At 34.1% G+C, this 17000-nt stretch overlaps 2 protein-coding genes across 3 annotated transcripts; both read left to right on the top strand.

Moving 5' to 3' along the window:
• Window positions 1–519: 519 nt before the first annotated feature.
• On the top strand, window positions 520–3286 carry LOC145742710 (60S ribosome subunit biogenesis protein NIP7 homolog). The gene is made up of 4 exons (XM_082560491.1): window positions 520–619; window positions 1728–1953; window positions 2491–2631; window positions 3018–3286. Exons 1-4 carry the CDS (start codon window positions 564–566, stop codon window positions 3135–3137), a joined length of 543 nt encoding a protein of 180 aa, XP_082416617.1. The 5' UTR covers window positions 520–563; the 3' UTR covers window positions 3138–3286.
• Window positions 3287–3696: 410 nt separating this feature from the next.
• On the top strand, window positions 3697–16923 carry LOC145741763 (kelch-like protein 38). 2 transcript variants are annotated; one of them, XM_082559413.1, is made up of 12 exons: window positions 3697–3795; window positions 11749–11872; window positions 12440–12593; window positions 13268–13485; window positions 13836–13985; window positions 14505–14595; window positions 14793–14905; window positions 15175–15355; window positions 15551–15694; window positions 15934–16095; window positions 16268–16400; window positions 16468–16923. In XM_082559413.1, the coding sequence occupies exons 1-12, from the start codon at window positions 3734–3736 to the stop codon at window positions 16571–16573; spliced, it is 1638 nt and encodes a 545-aa protein (XP_082415539.1). In that variant the 5' UTR covers window positions 3697–3733; the 3' UTR covers window positions 16574–16923. The 2 variants fall into 2 exon arrangements, with proteins under 2 accessions (XP_082415539.1, XP_082415538.1); XM_082559412.1 differs by having other exon boundaries at window positions 16241–16400.
• The last annotated feature ends 77 nt before the right edge of the window (window positions 16924–17000 follow it).

Genomic DNA, 17000 nt, shown 5'->3' with positions numbered 1-17000 from the left:
ATTATAATTACCCAATAATTATGCTGCTAATTAAGTGCTGGCTCAGCAGGAGTTTATAGCGCCTTACTCGGGCGCTACAACATGAGATCAATGGGGATTGAACCCACACCTTCATGTGTGGTGTAGCAAGTATTTTTACCATTACACCACGCTGCCGGTTTTAGAAGCAAATGTTCGTTTTAAAACAGACTAAGCAATTTTGTTTTATTAAACGGGCCCAACCTAATAACCTTGAATTTAAACATAACGTACATTCATCTTATACCTAACTAGTTACGAAGGACAAATTAACTAAGACTTCGTTAAACTCACGAGTCCAACACACGACCTTGTTTCTTTAATATTACCAGAAAATGCGTTATTTTGTAAATTCTAAAGGCTGGTTATTCAAAAAATTTGTTTATGTTTTCTTATAAATATTTTATTTAAATAGGGTTGTGATATTTTTGTCACGTTTTTATTCGTGGCGTAATTTGTTTGCGCAAATAAGTCACCTTACCAATGCCATGCTTTATTAAAATTTACTAAAATTTTGTAAATCGTTGATATAAAAATTAATAAAAATGAGGCCTTTAACAGACGAAGAAACAAAGATAATGTTCGAGAAACTCGCGAAATAGTAAGTCGAACTGTTTAAATATTTTTATAGTATCTTCTTATATTACTGAAAACCTTCTGTGATAAATAAACATATTGTAAAAACTCAAATTTTAAAATCGAAATTTTATTAAAGTTTAGGTCGTAATTTTTTTGGAAATTGAGCGGTATATTTATAAAAAGGGTGAAATCCTGTTCACACGACAAGGAAACGTTGCGTTACGTAACTTTACGAGTTCTAGGGATTAACAAATACAAAATATCCAATAAAAATATACTGCTTACGAAATCTTGCGTAAATTTCGTTTCAGCCACAAAACTTTACGAAATCTTACGTAACTTTCGCAAACTTTCGTACATGTGAACGACTCTGTTCATTTTAAATGGTTTTGTAATCTTACATTAAGTTGCGTACGCCGTGTGAACGGGCCTTTAAGGTAAATAATGGGGTTAATAAAAAATGTCTTAATAGGTAAATTGGCATCTTTAAGCATATGATTCTTGCTCGGTAATATATGTCATTAATCTTCTAATTAACAGATTAATTAGACCTAGAATTGTAGGATAAAATTTTTTAACTGGGTTTGGTGACCAGACCATCCCATAATATACTAAAATCTTTGTGTAAACATTAATATTTATGGGATGTTTTAAATCATTAAATTGACGTTGTCATTTTTTCCCGTCGCATAAATGTAAAAATTATTGTAAACCTTTTTATTTACTTTCATTAATCACGAAAAACCTAAATAAAAAAACCCTATAGTTCTATGTTTGTAAACTGGTATTTTCATGTTTATAAAAATGCTATAATATGTCAAAATCTCAGTTTAGAAAGTAGGCAGCATGCACACACAAGATTTTTTTCGTTATAAAAAATTCACGACTAAAATTAGCATGTTGCATGCCTGGTGTCTAAAAACCGTGAGAAAATGCGCAATATAAATCACGCAGTTACATGTAGACCGAAAATTTAAGTGCGCATGCGATTGCGCAATGCTATTTTTTACGACTGCACGCACAAGATCTTGTTAAAAACTCCCCTACTCCCCGACCGGTTGAAATTCTTATCAGAGCTCGTATTTATTTGTTTTTACCAAGTTAATATTCCTATGTTTCATATTGTTTAGTATTGGAGAAAATATAAAATCGCTGATAGATCGTCCAGATGGAAGTTACTGCTTCAGACTTCACAAGGAACGAGTTTACTACGTCTCGGAAGAAATAATGAAGAGAGCTGCAAACGTGTGTCGTGAAAATCTCGTTTGTTTTGGAGTCTGCTTCGGAAAGTTTACAAAAACAAGAAAGTTTCGACTTCATGTGACAGCACTTGATTATCTTGCCCCTTATGCAAAGGTAAATACGGTTTGATTCTCGCTAAAAGCCTTATTTTTAATTTGCATTATATCGAAAAAAATTTTAATTTAAAATTATTTAAATTTTTTTAAATTTTAAATAGGTTGTTTTATGTTAATAATGTGACCCAAGCAAATATTGATTAATTAATTTAGTATTTGGATTATTTTAAAAAATATTTAAAACCTAGTTTTATATTAAACACTTATGATTTTTTTTTGTATATCTTTATCCTCAATATGGAAAGGTCAAATGCACGACCTAAACATAGAGTAACAACAGTTACCCTGACCCAGTCTTAAGTAGTCTGTGGCAGTTTGGGATATTATCATACTTGCTTTATAGTTGCCCGATAATTAAACTGCTGATTAGGTATTGGCTCAGCAGGAATTCATATTGTTTAAATTGCCTTAATTAGGGCGCTATAGCATGGATCAGTGGGAATTGAACCCAGGACCTCATGTGTGGTGTAGACACCATGCTGCCGGTTTGTAAATAACAATATGTGATTGTAGATAACAATGGTTGATTGTTTAGTACAAAGTGTGGGTGAAACCAAATGCCGAGCAAACATTTTTGTACGGGAACCATATCATGAAATCGGGGCTGGGTCGAATTACTGACAACACCCCCAAGTACCAGGGAGTTGTTGTGTATTCTATGAGTGACATGCCTTTGGTAAGTGTGATGTCATAATATCTTTTGTTTAAATTCTTTGTTTTATTTCTATTAGATTTAAATTATTTTTATTGTGTGTATAAAATTTAATTAGTTTTTTAGGCATTAAAAAAATATAAAATGTTTATTTTTATATTTATACAATAAATCTTTTTGGGTGATATATAATGCCCGATTAGACATATTAATGCAGCCCTTTTGACATTTAGCTAGTTATATTTAATTTTTGTATAATTCTAGCTTAATATTTTTGCCATTTAGTTTTGTATATATAAAGCATTAAAAGGGCAAATAATATATAAATGTAGTAAAATTCCTGATTTTTTTGTAATTTTAAATAAATTTACAGAAATCCTAAAATTTAATTTTGTTTTAAATTATTTCAGGGTTTTGGAGTAGCAGCAAAATCCACTTCTGAATGTCGTAAAACCGATCCAATGGCGATTATTGCATTTCATCAAGCTGACGTTGGTGAATACTTAAGAAACGAGGACACACTAACGTGATTGTGATGTCATAATACACTATTGAGTTACTGTTATGTCACAAGTTGTATTGTTCACAAACAGCTGGGGTGTTACATTCTATTTTTATTGAGTTTAAAATCGTTTTAAACCAACTTTCAAATATCAAATAAAAACTTTTTTGATTCAAAGTTTGAAAAACTGAATATTTAAGAATTAATTAATTTAAAATGATTTCTTAAAATAGTAAAAATACAAAAGAAATAAATACAAATGTTAAAAAAGATCGGCGATATTTCTAATAAAAAGAATTTAATTAAACATGATAGAATTTAAGTAAGTTGGGGTAACTTGGTATTTGTTTACTGAAAAATTCATGACAACATCAAAAGATTAATTTAAAAACAATGTGATCTCTCTTGTTTGCTGCTCGATCTAACACTCTCTTGTGGGAACTTTATTCTTTGTCATAAAGAAAAGATGTTTTAACAATAAACATTCTATGACATCACAAGGATATCTTGTTCGCTAGGGAGCCTGTTAAATCCTGTTGCTTAGCAACCTGTCTAGACGGTTAAAAACAAGTCTAATGTTTTGTTCCATTTAGTTTTAGCATAGTGTAGTTGAGGTAGACTAAAATGGCTGTAAGCAAGGAGTTTAAAAGCGACCACATTCATGAAATGTTTGAGAAACTAAACAGGTTGGTTTTAAATAACTTTATGTCAATTCAACCAAAGGCAACTTAACCTTTTGATTAAACAACCAAATAAAATGTTCTTCTTGTTCGTTTTAATAAAAAACTCTTAAAAGGGTAAATTTATATCAGGCTAAGTTGTCTTCAAAATGGTTGCCAGAAGCTTCGGCCTGTAAAAAAAACACGTGGGTCGTTTTTTTTAATGATTTTTATGTCGAAAACTAAATTACGAACGGAAAATGTTTTCTCTTTAATGCCTTTTTAAATTACGTTTTCGAGATAAAAATCTTTAAAAATTGAATTTTTCTAAAAATTAACGTAATATTTATCTTAACAATCGGGTAAAACTTTTTTAACTATTGTAGTTTTTTCCCAAATTTCATTTAAAATATCAATAAAATATGGTGTTGCGTTAAAGGTATACGCGGGCTTAACGCTGCAGGCTCCCCGTAGTTTAATGACAAATTTCGCAGGCCGAAAGCGATTAGTCGTAAAATTTTGAAGCCCAAAAGCACCTGTCTTAATCCGTTTTAAAATTAGTTTTTGAAACAAAAATCCTAAAAAAATAAATATTCTAACTAACATATGTCATTAACGTAACAACTAATAAAAACTTTCATATACACTGTACTTTATGCAAAATTTTATTTTGAATATCGAAAAAATATGGTCTTACGCTGACTTTATACACGGGAATTTCATAGCCCCGCCGTTTTTTTTGCGGGACGAACCTTCTGGCAACTCTTTAAACGTTTTATTCTTTGTGTTTTAGTATATAAATTAACACGAGAAATAACTAATAATATATTTATGCACATTCCTTGTGATAAATTAATGATCTAATAAAAATTGATGAATTAATGATCTATTTTCTTCAAATATTGTTTGGAAAGACGGCCCTATTTCGCAAAACACATCATAACGCATCGTCTTGTGTCACCTGAAAGCGCGCGCTTTTAAAATTAGTTTTTTATAGGTTTTAATTTGTAAAATTAAAAAAATTGTAGGGTTTGTCTAACTATACCCCACGTGACCAACAATAGGTTGATCGGAGAATAAAATACGCCCCTTGATCACAGATTGATCCCAGTTAATATAAAAATAATACCGATAATGGGCCCAGAATTGCAACTGTCTAACTCGACTGATACAACAATTGAAATACTCTACAATGTATTCAATATTCAGTACACAAGAAAAACAATTAACAAAAAACAATACTGGCTTAACACTTACAAATCAATATTACTTTTAACAAAAACTAACTAAAGACCATTTATGAATTGTTAGAACAGGGCGAATCGTATTCTAAATATATGACGTACTAAAAGTAAAATTCCAAAATTATTTCAAGTTACGATACAAATAAAGACAAAAAAGGCGAAACACAAATCACGTGACTAAGAACGCTGGAAAAAAGGGAAAAACTTGAAATGACCAGGCGATAAGGCGATCCAAAAAAGAAGCGCACAATAGCGGCTAATGGTGTCCAACCGAGTGTAAAATTGTATTTAAAATTAATGAGAAAATATAAATCAGTTTCATATAAATGGACTTAACATTCCGGCCCCAAATGACCGAGTACACAACAAAATATACGAAGTCATTTCACAATAAACAAAGTACATTATATCAAAAACGAAACCAATATACACTGTGAGCATGCAGCAAACAGTATGACGTGAGATAATCGTCAAAAAAGAAAACATTACATTATAATAATATACGATAATCGTACACATCAAAGGGTAAGAAAATATGAAAGTTCACACGAGTGACATGAGGTGAAATGATAACGGTACATGCAATAATGAATGAAAGAAAAACGCGTTTTAAGTTATTGCTGCGCTTCGAGAAGGCACAGCTTTCTAATATCCCGCCAAAGGACCGTTGTGGCGGTTTTTACACGCACGCGTCGTACAAGTCCGTTACAGTCACTTTCACATTGTTCTATAATTCCCTTCGGCCAGTATCCTCTTTTAATTGTGTCATCCACAATCAACACTACGTCACCAACAGCAAAATTTCTCACGGGCCGAAGCCATTTTTGTCGCAATTGCAAAAGCGGCAAATATTCTTTTAGCCATCGCGTCCAGAATTGATCGACGACTAGTTGGGTCAGGCGCCATGACTTTTTATAACCATCCGCTTTTATAAATTCTCCAGGGGGCAATGACATATCGATTGCTCCTTTTAAAACCATACTTGGAGAAAGCGTTTCCAAGTCTCGCGGATCATCACTAATAGGGGTTAAAGGTCGGTTATTCAAAATCCTTTCTACTTCAGTGAGCAATGTAATGAAGCCGTAGTCGTCAAGAACTCGTTCACCGGTGATTGAACGTATAATTTTTCGAACTTTTCTTATTATACGCTCCCATACTCCGCCTTGATGGCTTGCAGCAGGGGGATTAAATCTCCAATCTATTTCATTCTGCAACATAGCATCATGCATTTGTTTTTTATTCCATTTCCTTATACCCATACGCAATTCACGTTCGGCACCGACGAAATTAGTGCCGTTGTCACTAAAAATTTGTTTCGGTGTTGGCCTTCTTGAAATGAACCTTCTGTATGCATCTATAAAGGCACTTGTTTCAAGCGACTGTGCAACCTCAATATGGACTGCTCTGGTGGCCATACAGGTAAAAACACAAGCATATCGCTTAACTTGGCTCCGTCCCAGCTTGACAGGTATGGGGCCCATATAATCGACACCAACACAGGTGAATGGCGGCCTGTTGGCAGTAACCCTTGATGAGGGTAATGCGGCCATCATTTGTTCACCGATTTTCGCGTTCCATCGTCTACATTGTCTGCAGTTTCGTAGTACCTTTCGAACAGCTGCCTGGCCACGCAAAATCCAAAAACTTTCCGGGTTAGAGGCTACCACATGCAAGGTTCCGGAATGACCTTGACGTATGTGATGAGATGAAATAATGAGGGCAGTGACAGGGTGGTTTGAAGGCAAGATCATTTGATGCTTTGCATTCCTATCAACCAAAGACTTTTGTAATCTTCCTCCAACATAGATTACATTATTGACCAAAATGGGTGACAACTTTTGCAACGAGCTGAGAACTTTTGAATTGCGAAGTTCTCCTTTACTCATTACTACAGACGACTGAAAGTTCTCATGGTTAGAAAGCAACTTAATAACCTCGGGAAAAACGTCGCGCTGAACAGCATGTACAATAGCGGTAGTGGCAGTATCTATCTCCTGACGACTAAAAAAATTGGTGTTAAACGAAGTTGAACTTGCTGCTAAATTTCGAGTTTCAGCCTACCACCTCAGGTATTGCTTATAACGAAGAAGCCATGCCACGCAGCGTTGTAATCGGGAAAAAGATGAATAGCGAGAAAAAAGGCGCTCAATGCCAGTGCTGCTAATTTCTTTTTGTGAAATTGCACTTTGCTGGTTCTTGTTTCAACTCAGGATCGTCGTTGGCAAGCGGTGGTAAAACTTGTGGGCGAGCGGGCCATTCATTAACAACTTGACCCAAAAACTTCGGGCCATTAAACCAAATTTCGGCCTTATCTACTTTGTCTGGCATAAGACCTCGAGATGCTATGTCAGCCGGGTTACGTTTGGTGTCGGACAATTGTTATTCATGTGGCCTTCTCTTAAGCAATTGAAACACAACCTTTTAATTTTCACGAAATTATATCGATCGATCGACGTTTTCATTTTAAAGATTTCGCAACGCCACAGCTGGTGTCCATTCCTACACAAAGGACAGCATACAAATGATAATGGCGCCGAACTTTTCTCCTTTACATTAAAGCTCTTGCTGGCAGGCCGATTTGATTACGATTGAAATCGCCTCCCTTTCATGTCAGAACATTTCTTATCACATTGCTCAAAATGAATGCGCTGGTAGTAATGCCTTGATGATCGGGCCAACTCCCTTACGAACTGTAACAAATCATCGAAGGTTGTTTTTCTACCGGTTCTTTCTTTATCTTTTGAAATTTTTATAAAATCACGCCGCACTTGTTCGGGCAATCGTCGATAGATTTTGCTTATTGTCTCACGGCTGTTTAATTCGGACTCATAGCCTCCCGCATTTAAGGTACAGCTGCAGTAGTACATGCTGTCTGCCAATTTATTCCAAGCATCGGAATCTGACTCAGAAATGGGAGGCCCAATTAGTATGGTTTCCATTGCCGCCTCCATGATAAGATCACTGGCACGAAACTTTTCATCAAGTCGTGATCTCGCTTCTCTGTAAGCCTCTGTTCGGTTACGAATAACTTTGCAACCTTTAATTGCCTCAAACGCCTCGCCAGTGCAATACTTCAACAAAAACTGCAATTTGGCGCCGTCATCCGATATTTTACAATCTATAAATTCATCAAACTGCATGATGAAAGAATCATATTCTAAAATGTCGCCATTAAAATTGTCAATCGTAATTCTTGGCAAGGTGGCGTCTTGCGCTAAAGCTTGGCAAATATTGGCTACGGGGCACACTTTGCTGGGCTTCTTTGACAATAGGCGTGGAATCATACACCGGCCCCGTTTGGGTAACTAAGATAGGGGTCGGGTCACTTCGTTTGGGTGATAAGCTGTTAATGGCTTGATCAATCCCCAAAGCAGCTGGTGAAGCGAGTTGTCGAAGCGAAATTGATGGCCTTTCTACGAATCCGTCAGACCCAAAAACGCTACCCTCTAACTCGGCTTCGGCTTCAAGAACTTTGGATTGAGCCCTAGTTACTTCCTTTTCAAGCTCAATTTGTGCGCCCATGCTTTTAAGGGCCGCAGTGCGCTTTTTCCGACGAGCCCTAGCTTTGGCCTCACGAGCCTTGGCTTCAGCTTCGCGGACTTCTTCTTCTGCTTCTTCTTCTTCTTGTTGCTTTTGAATTTCAAGCTGCCGAAGACTTAATTCAGCTTCCTTTTGAACTTGTTCGGCTTGAACTTTAAGCGCCTCGACGCTACCTCTGCTTCTTTGCGAGCTAACAGATCCAGAATGGCGGGACCCAATTACTGAGGGAGCTCCATGTGTTGGTGAAGCAGAGGTTACACACAAAGATAAAAAACTTTGATACCTTTCGTTCATTGTCGCATATCGGCTTTTAACTTTATCAATTTTGGCCTGTGCTTTTGGCTTTTCAACTTCAGCTTGAACAGCCAAGAATTCGTTGCACGCCGATAAACATTTATCGTAGGCGGTGTCGAAAACTGCTTTGCATCCAGTGACCAGCTTTGCCTCCTTTTAAGCATTGATTTCTTTAAGGAGCTGGTTTTCAATTCGAGTAAAATTTGCCAAAGCATTTTTCCGGGCAGACTTTGGTTCGACACTCGGTTCTTCGACGGGCTTCGATGTCGAAGCTTGACCGCTGGTACTCGGTTCCAAACTCATTCTTATTTGTAAATCCAATAAATCCTTTCGAAATTATATATCCCAATTTATAAATTTAAACTTGATCTTAAGTCAAACAATTTACAAATCTAACTAACTATACTAACCCAATGATATGACCAAATGTCATACAATTCATAAATAAATGTAGGGTTTGTCCAACTATACCCCACGTGACCAACAATAGGTTGATCGGAGAATAAAATACGCCCCTTGATCACAGATTGATCTCAGTTAATATAAAAATAATGCCGATAATGGGCCCAGAATTGCAACTGTCTAACTCGACTGATACAACAATTGAAATACTCTACAATGTGTAGCGAATTATTCATTAATTATTAAAAACTGTCCTAGTTGTTGGTTGATACAAGAATATAAAATTCTGGCTAATTCTTACGGAAATAAACTCTGAATTTAAGTAATGTCTAAATCCATGTTTATTAAGTGGCGTCCGTTCAGCAGAACGAAATTGTCTAACTGTTTTTAAAACGAACATTTGCAAAAGCAGAAATAATCGTTGAAAAAATAATTCAATACCAGAAAAACGAGGTTAGAGTTCCCATGCGAAAAGAGTTGTTAAATAACCCGCAAAGTCGATAAACAAGTTATAGTTAAAAGCATTTGAACTTATTTAAATAGGGAGGAGAAATACGCCAAAGCTTGCCAGCAAATAAATAACAATTTCATTTCAAATCAACATCAAAAACTGTTTGTTTATAAAATTAAAGGTTAGCTTATGTGGATTTATCTAAAATAAGCTACATCAACCCAACTCAAAGTAGAGCCCGGGGTAATCAAAAATAAGAAAACACAACCGCTACTCTTCGATACGCGTCTTAATTCTCACAAGCGTAAATTTGTAAATAAGCGTTTATTGTTTGATGACTGTATTTCTTGCACATTCGAACTTTCATGAGGTAGGTGATTGCGACGATCGACGAATGAAGGGAACTTGGCCTCTGTGGGCATTATAGACATATTGGCCTCGTTTGGGCACTTCGGAAAAACAATCGGCCTTCTGTGGGCATCAGACATGGGTGCGTCGATCATCGTCTTGAGTCGGCCATCGTTGGGCAAAAGAAACTAGGTAGTTCGTGCAAGAAAGGTACTTCATCTTGTTCATTTGACCCGCTTGGCAAAGAAAAACACGTAAAAAATGCTGCGATGGTCTTTCTTCATCTGTCGTTTTTGTAGTTTGACTGTTAAAATTTAAAGCTGGCAATAACGTTTTCCCATTTAAAAATTGTTAATTGTCTGTTTTTATTCCAAAGTTTTGGCTGATAAACAAAAGCTAAAAACTTGCTTATCTCCGTTTGCGCGACTCCTCGGAAGGTGTTCATTTGGTCTGAGAACAGAAGCTACAAAATTCTTTTTAAATCTCAAAACCTTAATCACGTCGGGAAAATCATCATTTGTAGCGAATTATTCATTTAATTATTAAAACATCCTTTAGTGGTTGGTTGATACAAGAATATAAAATTCTGGCTAATTCTTACGGAAATAAACTTTGAATTTAAGTAATGTCTAAATCCATGTTTATTAAGTGGCGTCCGTTCAGCAGAACGAAATTGTCTAACTGTTTTTAAAACGAACATTTGCACTTAATAAAAAGCAGAAATAATCGTTGAAAAAATAATTCAATACCAGAAAAACGAGGTTAGAGTTCCCATGCGAAAAGAGTTGTTAAATAACCCGCAAAGTCGATAAACAAGTTATAGTTAAAAGCATTCGAACTTATTTTAAATAGGGAGGAGAAATACGCCAAAGCTTGCCAGCAAATAAATAACAATTCCATTTTAAATCAACATCAAAAACTGTTTGTTTATAAAATTAAAGGTTAGCTTATGTGGATTTATCCAAAATAAGCTACAAATGTATTCAATATTCAGTACACAAGAAAAACAATTAACAAAAAACAATACTGGCTTAACACTTACAAATCAATATTACTTTTAACAAAAACTAACTAAAAACCATTTATGAATTGTTAGAACAGGGCGAATCGTATTCTAAATATTTGACGTACTAAAAGTAGAATTCCAAAAATAATTCCAAGTTACGATACAAATAAAGACAAAAAAGGCGAAACACAAATCACGTGACTAAGAACGCTGGAAAAAAGGGAAAAACTTGAAATGACCAGGCGATAAGGCGATCCAAAGAAGAAGCGCACAATAGCGGCTAATGGTGTCCAACCGAGTGTGAAATTGTATTTAAAATTAATGAGAAAATATAAATCAGTTTTCATATAAATGGACTTAACAAAAATTGACACGCCAAAAGAAAGATAACATGTTCTTGCACATTATTATTAAAAAAATATTAATTTACTGCTTATTTTAATTCAAATACTGTCTGAAAAACTGTATATAAATACGGGAAAATAAAATTTTTCGTGGTAATTAAAATGCGAAATCGCCGCTGTTTCAAAAAAAAATTTGGCCGAAGTGTCTTGGCCGAGGTGTCTGGTTACCGTATTTAATACTAGATGGCCAAGATGGGTAAGACAACTTGCCCTGTGCGACAACTCTTGTTATAAAAGTTTGTGATATTGCGTTTAATTTTTATACACCTTACTAAACCTACTTCCTTATAGGGATAGGAAGAAAGATTGGGTTTATTATGATGTCATAATCTCGGATGACTCAGACATGAAACATCACGGCCACAAAAATATTCTTGGATCGTTTTCTGAATTCTTCAGGGACATGTTTGCTTCGGTTAGTTCCATTCATTCTAGTTATGATATTATAGCTTGAGTTTTGTTTGTAAATTATGTTAGAACCAATTGGTTTTCTATATATCTTTATCCTCAAGGTGGTCTGGAAAGTAGGTCAGTTTTCGACGAGATCTCGTGCGTGCAAGCGTAAAAAAATGCGTGACCACGCGTGCACGCGTACCAAAATTTCCGGTCTAGGCGTGCATGCGTGATATATGTTAACGTGTTGTAGGCGTCAATACTGTGCGTGCACATTTTTTTAAGAAACCAGGCGTGCAAAACGCTAATTCCAGGCGTGCATTTTTTTAATCAAAAAAATCTCGTGCGTGCACGCTGCCCTACTTTCCAGACTGGGTGGGAAGGTCGAATGCGCGACCTAAACATAGAGTAACATTTTTAACCCTGACCCAGTCTTGAGTTGCCTGTGCCAGTTTGGGATATTATAGATTATAATTGCCCGATAAATAGGCTGCTGATTAAGTGCTGGCTCAGCAGGGATTTATGTCGCTCATACCATCTTACTCAAAAGACTTGTAGAATTTTGTTATAACAAATTAAAACTGTTTAGATGAAAGGCAAATACAACGAAAATGGTAAAGTTTGTGGAATAAGCTCAGAGGTTATGGAACTTATTTTCGACTTTATCTACACTGAGAAGATTTTGCTGACCTCGGAAAATATCTTCAAAGTTTTGGAAGCAGCTAAGGAACTCCAGATTGAAAGTAATATTATTTTATCACTTCTGTGTAGTTAAGAAAGTGGCTGTTTTTTTATAATTTTTACTACAAGCTGTCCTAGGTTCATCTTAACCGGAAGCATATACAAAATATATTACCGGCAGCGTGGTGTAGTGGTAAGAACACTTGCTACACCACACATGAGGCCGTGGGTTCAATCCCCACTGATCCCATACTATAGCACCCTCAAGTAAGGCGCTATGAACGGTATAAACTCCTGCTGTGCCAGCACTTAATCAGCAGCTTAATTATCGGGCAGTTATAATCTATAATATCCCAACCTGCCACAGGCAACTCGAGACTGGGTTGGAGTAACTGATGTTACTGTATGTTTAGGTCCCGCATTTGACTTTCCCACATTAAGGATAAAGATATATACAAAAAAAAAAATATATATATATATATATATAAAAAATCTTTGCAGGGCTTTCTTAGGTGGATATTTGTGAAGGTGTAGCTCCTGCTTAGCTAAAAAACAATTGGGGGGTTAATTATCTGACAATTTTATTCAAAAAAAAAAAAAAATCAACCTCCTTAAATAAGACTGGGGCAGGGTAACAAATGTTACTCAATGTATAGGCTGTGAAGTTGACTTTGCCGCATCGAGAATCAATTAATAAAAAAAAAATTAATTTTTGTTTTTTTTTGTTACAATTTAGGACTTCAAGAGTTCTGTTTTTCATTCCTTCCAACAATGGTTGATGTTGAGAATTGTTTAACCATGCTGGCTTATTCTCAAAGATACAACCTTGAAAACTTAAAGCAAGGAGCCCAGAAAATGATTGCTGAGAATTTTGAACTAGTTGTTTTAAAAGAGGAATTTTCTTCCCTTAGTTTTGAAAATGTTCTTTCCATTTTGAAATTAAAGGATAAAAAGGTAAGAAAGTAGTTTTTTATTTTTGTGTTATTTTATACCAGCAGCATGGTGTAGTGGGTAGAACACTTGCTACACCACATGAGTTCGTGGGTTCGATCTTTATTGCTCTCATGTTGTAGCGCTTTTTGGAAGGGTGCTATAAATGGTATGAACTCCTGCTAAGCCAGCACTTAATCAGCAGCTGAATTATCGAGCATTATTTTTTTTATCCCAAACTGCCAAAGTAAACTTCAAACTGGGTTGGGCCTATTGTTGTTACTCTACTTGTTGTTACTCGACTTCATGACCTTAACATATGAAGGACAAATCAATATAAAGAAAAGCTTTAAATTAACACTTAATTTTTTTAGATTCAAGCAGAGAGAACAGTATACAATGCTATGATTGGATGGATAAAACATGCCACATTACGAAGAAAGAATCATCTCAACCAATTGTTTCAATCTCTTGATCTTCTTAAATTTGACAAAGAATTTATTAAGCAAGTTGTCATGAAAGAGGTAAGTCCACTATTTAATAGGTTGCCATAAATTCTGCATTTTAATTGTTGTGTTGCAGTATCACAGAATTCAACCTAAAATTTGCATTTGATAATTTATCTGTGCACCACAAACAGCAAGTTTTACTTATTTTGTAAGCCCGTAAATTGGACATTTATATTGCCATAGAGTATACATCAGTTACTCCGACCCAGTCTCGAGTTGCCTGTGGCAGTTTGGGATATTATAAATTAAAATTGACTAATAATTTTGCTGCTGATTAAGTGCTGGATCAGCAGGAGTTCATACCGTTTATAGCGCCTTACTCAAGGGCGCTACAGCATGAGAGCAGTGGGGATCGAACCCACAACATCATGTGTGATGTAGCAAGTGTTCTTACCACTACACCACGCTGTCGCTTATTATATATATTTGGCAAATTCGTTATTTCTACAATTTTTAACTAACTAATAAATCAAATATTAATGAAATTTTAGTGACTTTAAATTTTAAGAATTTTTTTTTAATTTATTTTGTTAGACTCTTGTTAAGTCTTCAACAGAATGTCAACAACTTCTTCTTGCTGCCTTAACCATGGAATCTCAACCTGGCACTCAGAGAAGACTGAATGGTATTGCTTAACGTTAATTAAATGTCATCAGACTGTTTATATTTTATACATAAAATACATCTTTTTAAATTATTAACTTAATTAATTTAAAATGTTTGGTTTTTAATTGTAATGTTTATTGCAACTAATGTAATTCTTCAGTTAATATTAAAAAATATTAAGTCAAAGTAAAATTCTAAAAAATAATTTTTATTTAGTAACTAATTGTGCTGTAGTTCCAACAAAGTTACTTATAATGGGAGGGGGTTTCCCCAATAAAAAAGATTCTGTTTTATTTGATACTGTTACACAACAATGGACTCAGATGTCAGTAAGTTGTTATTCAAAATATATTTGTAAATATCATAAATGTAAAAATTTTATTAACATCGAAAAAAAATTTATTTAAGCTTAATTTTGTTTAAATTTTTGTAAGTTAGTTCTGTTAAAATTTAATTAATTTTTGTCTAAATTTATTTTTTTCAAATAAGCAATTAATAATGTCCATCTTAACCAATTTCAAATGTTTGGTGCTGTGTTAAATTATGTGGTATTGGTTTTGTTAGTTAAAAGAGCTTTAGTCATGCAATTTATTTAAAGGAATTAAATGAAGAAAGGTGTGGAGCTTCATCTGCTGTTGTCAACAATCAAGTTTTCATCATGGGAGTGGAGTATAAATCCTCTGTTGAGAGTTTAAAGTTAGATGAAGTAGATCCACAATGGAAAGTTGAACCTCCAATGAAACATGTTCGGTTAGGTGCATCATCAGCTGTCATAAATGGTTGGTTTATTAATTTTAGTGTTTGACTAATTGTATTTATTTATATTCCAATTTAGTGTAATTGGTTTTAAATATGGTAACAAGCAACGTAGCCTTTTTTATTAATTTATTTACTGATTAAAAAATTTTAAACTAAATTAATTATAGATTGATTATTAATAGACATATGTCATTTAACAGTTATATTTGTTGTAGATTGTATTTACACAACTGGGGGAATGGATGAAAATCTTAAATTTTTATCAAGTGGGGAATTCTTGGATGTGAGGACAAATAAAAGAGGAAATATTCCTGACATGATTGTTCCACGATGGCAACATGCATTACTTGCTGCAAGAGGTATTTTCTCGTAATAAAAATATTTTCAGTTTAATGCAAGTTATTTAGTTAAACTTTTTATCACACAAGTGAATCTGTATAAAAAGATCTGAGTAATCTATATCGAAAAAGAATTTTTTTTATCGGGATGTAATACTTTATTTGAAAGTGTTATTAAAAAAAAAATTTAATAAACAATTTACAACATTTATTTAAATAAATTATTTTTATAAAATTAAGATATATTGTTGTTTTGTTAGGTAAACTGTTTGCAATCGGAGGATATAATAATGAAGATGAAAGTTTAAGTTCATCAGAATGTTTTGATTTTGATGAACAAAAGTGGTCTCTTATTTCTTCAATGAAATATGGTATATATTATCATGCAGCTGTAGTTTTGGATGATCACATATTTGTCACTGGTATGTATTATTAGTTTGTGTTTCATTTTATTTTCATATCATACCTAGTGTATATTTATAAAAATGACTAACAATGTGAAGTGATATTTTTGTGTCTAAATTTTAATTTAACGTTTGGTTAACTTACTTTTATAACTTAATCAAGGTGGATATCAAAATGACTTTATTGCAGTTCCATCAGTGATCGAATACAACATTTTCACTGACACATGGTCAGAAGTTGCCCCACTGAACAAGGCTCGACATGATCACTGTGCCTCGGTTGTAGATGGCAAGATTTATGTTGTTGGGGGCTGGGTTAACGGGTAAGTTAAACTAAATATTTAGTTTGTAATAATTTATTAAACTCTGGTTTATTGTTTTGTTATTTAGGGGTCCAGTTAATTCCATTGAAGTGTTTGATCCGACGAACAACAAGTGGACAATCATTGCTGAAACAAAAAGAGGAATATATTCTGCTACAATGGTGGTTGTGTGATGTCACAAATATTAATTTTCAAAATACAAAATAGTAAAATAAATTTACAGTTATAAATAACTTTCTATTGAGGACAAAAATTAAGTTAATTATTTGTTAAAATGCCTCGGGCGATACCACAAATGTTGTAGAACCTGTAAAGTAAACTTTATTAAAATAATGTTTAAAAATGAAAAAAATCTTGCTGTTTTTAATCGTATTTCTTAGCGTTTTTATTTTGTATTTTACCAATATACAATCAAGATTTGTGACGTCATGGATAAAACAAACGAATGACGTTATTATAAGTATGTGTGAATTTTAGTAGTTGAATATATTATTGTGTAGTTCAATAAAAATGCAGGAAAATATTGAGTTAAATTGTTAATAATTAAGATCTAATCACAGCTTGAGGCTATAAATAGTTGACTGAATATTCAAGGTAAGT

The sequence above is a fragment of the Corella eumyota genome, chromosome 2 (assembly GCF_963082875.1).
Source record: "Corella eumyota chromosome 2, kaCorEumy4.1, whole genome shotgun sequence".
NCBI classification, from domain to species: Eukaryota; Metazoa; Chordata; class Ascidiacea; order Phlebobranchia; family Corellidae; genus Corella; species Corella eumyota.
This window is presented reverse-complemented; position numbering and strand designations above follow the sequence as displayed.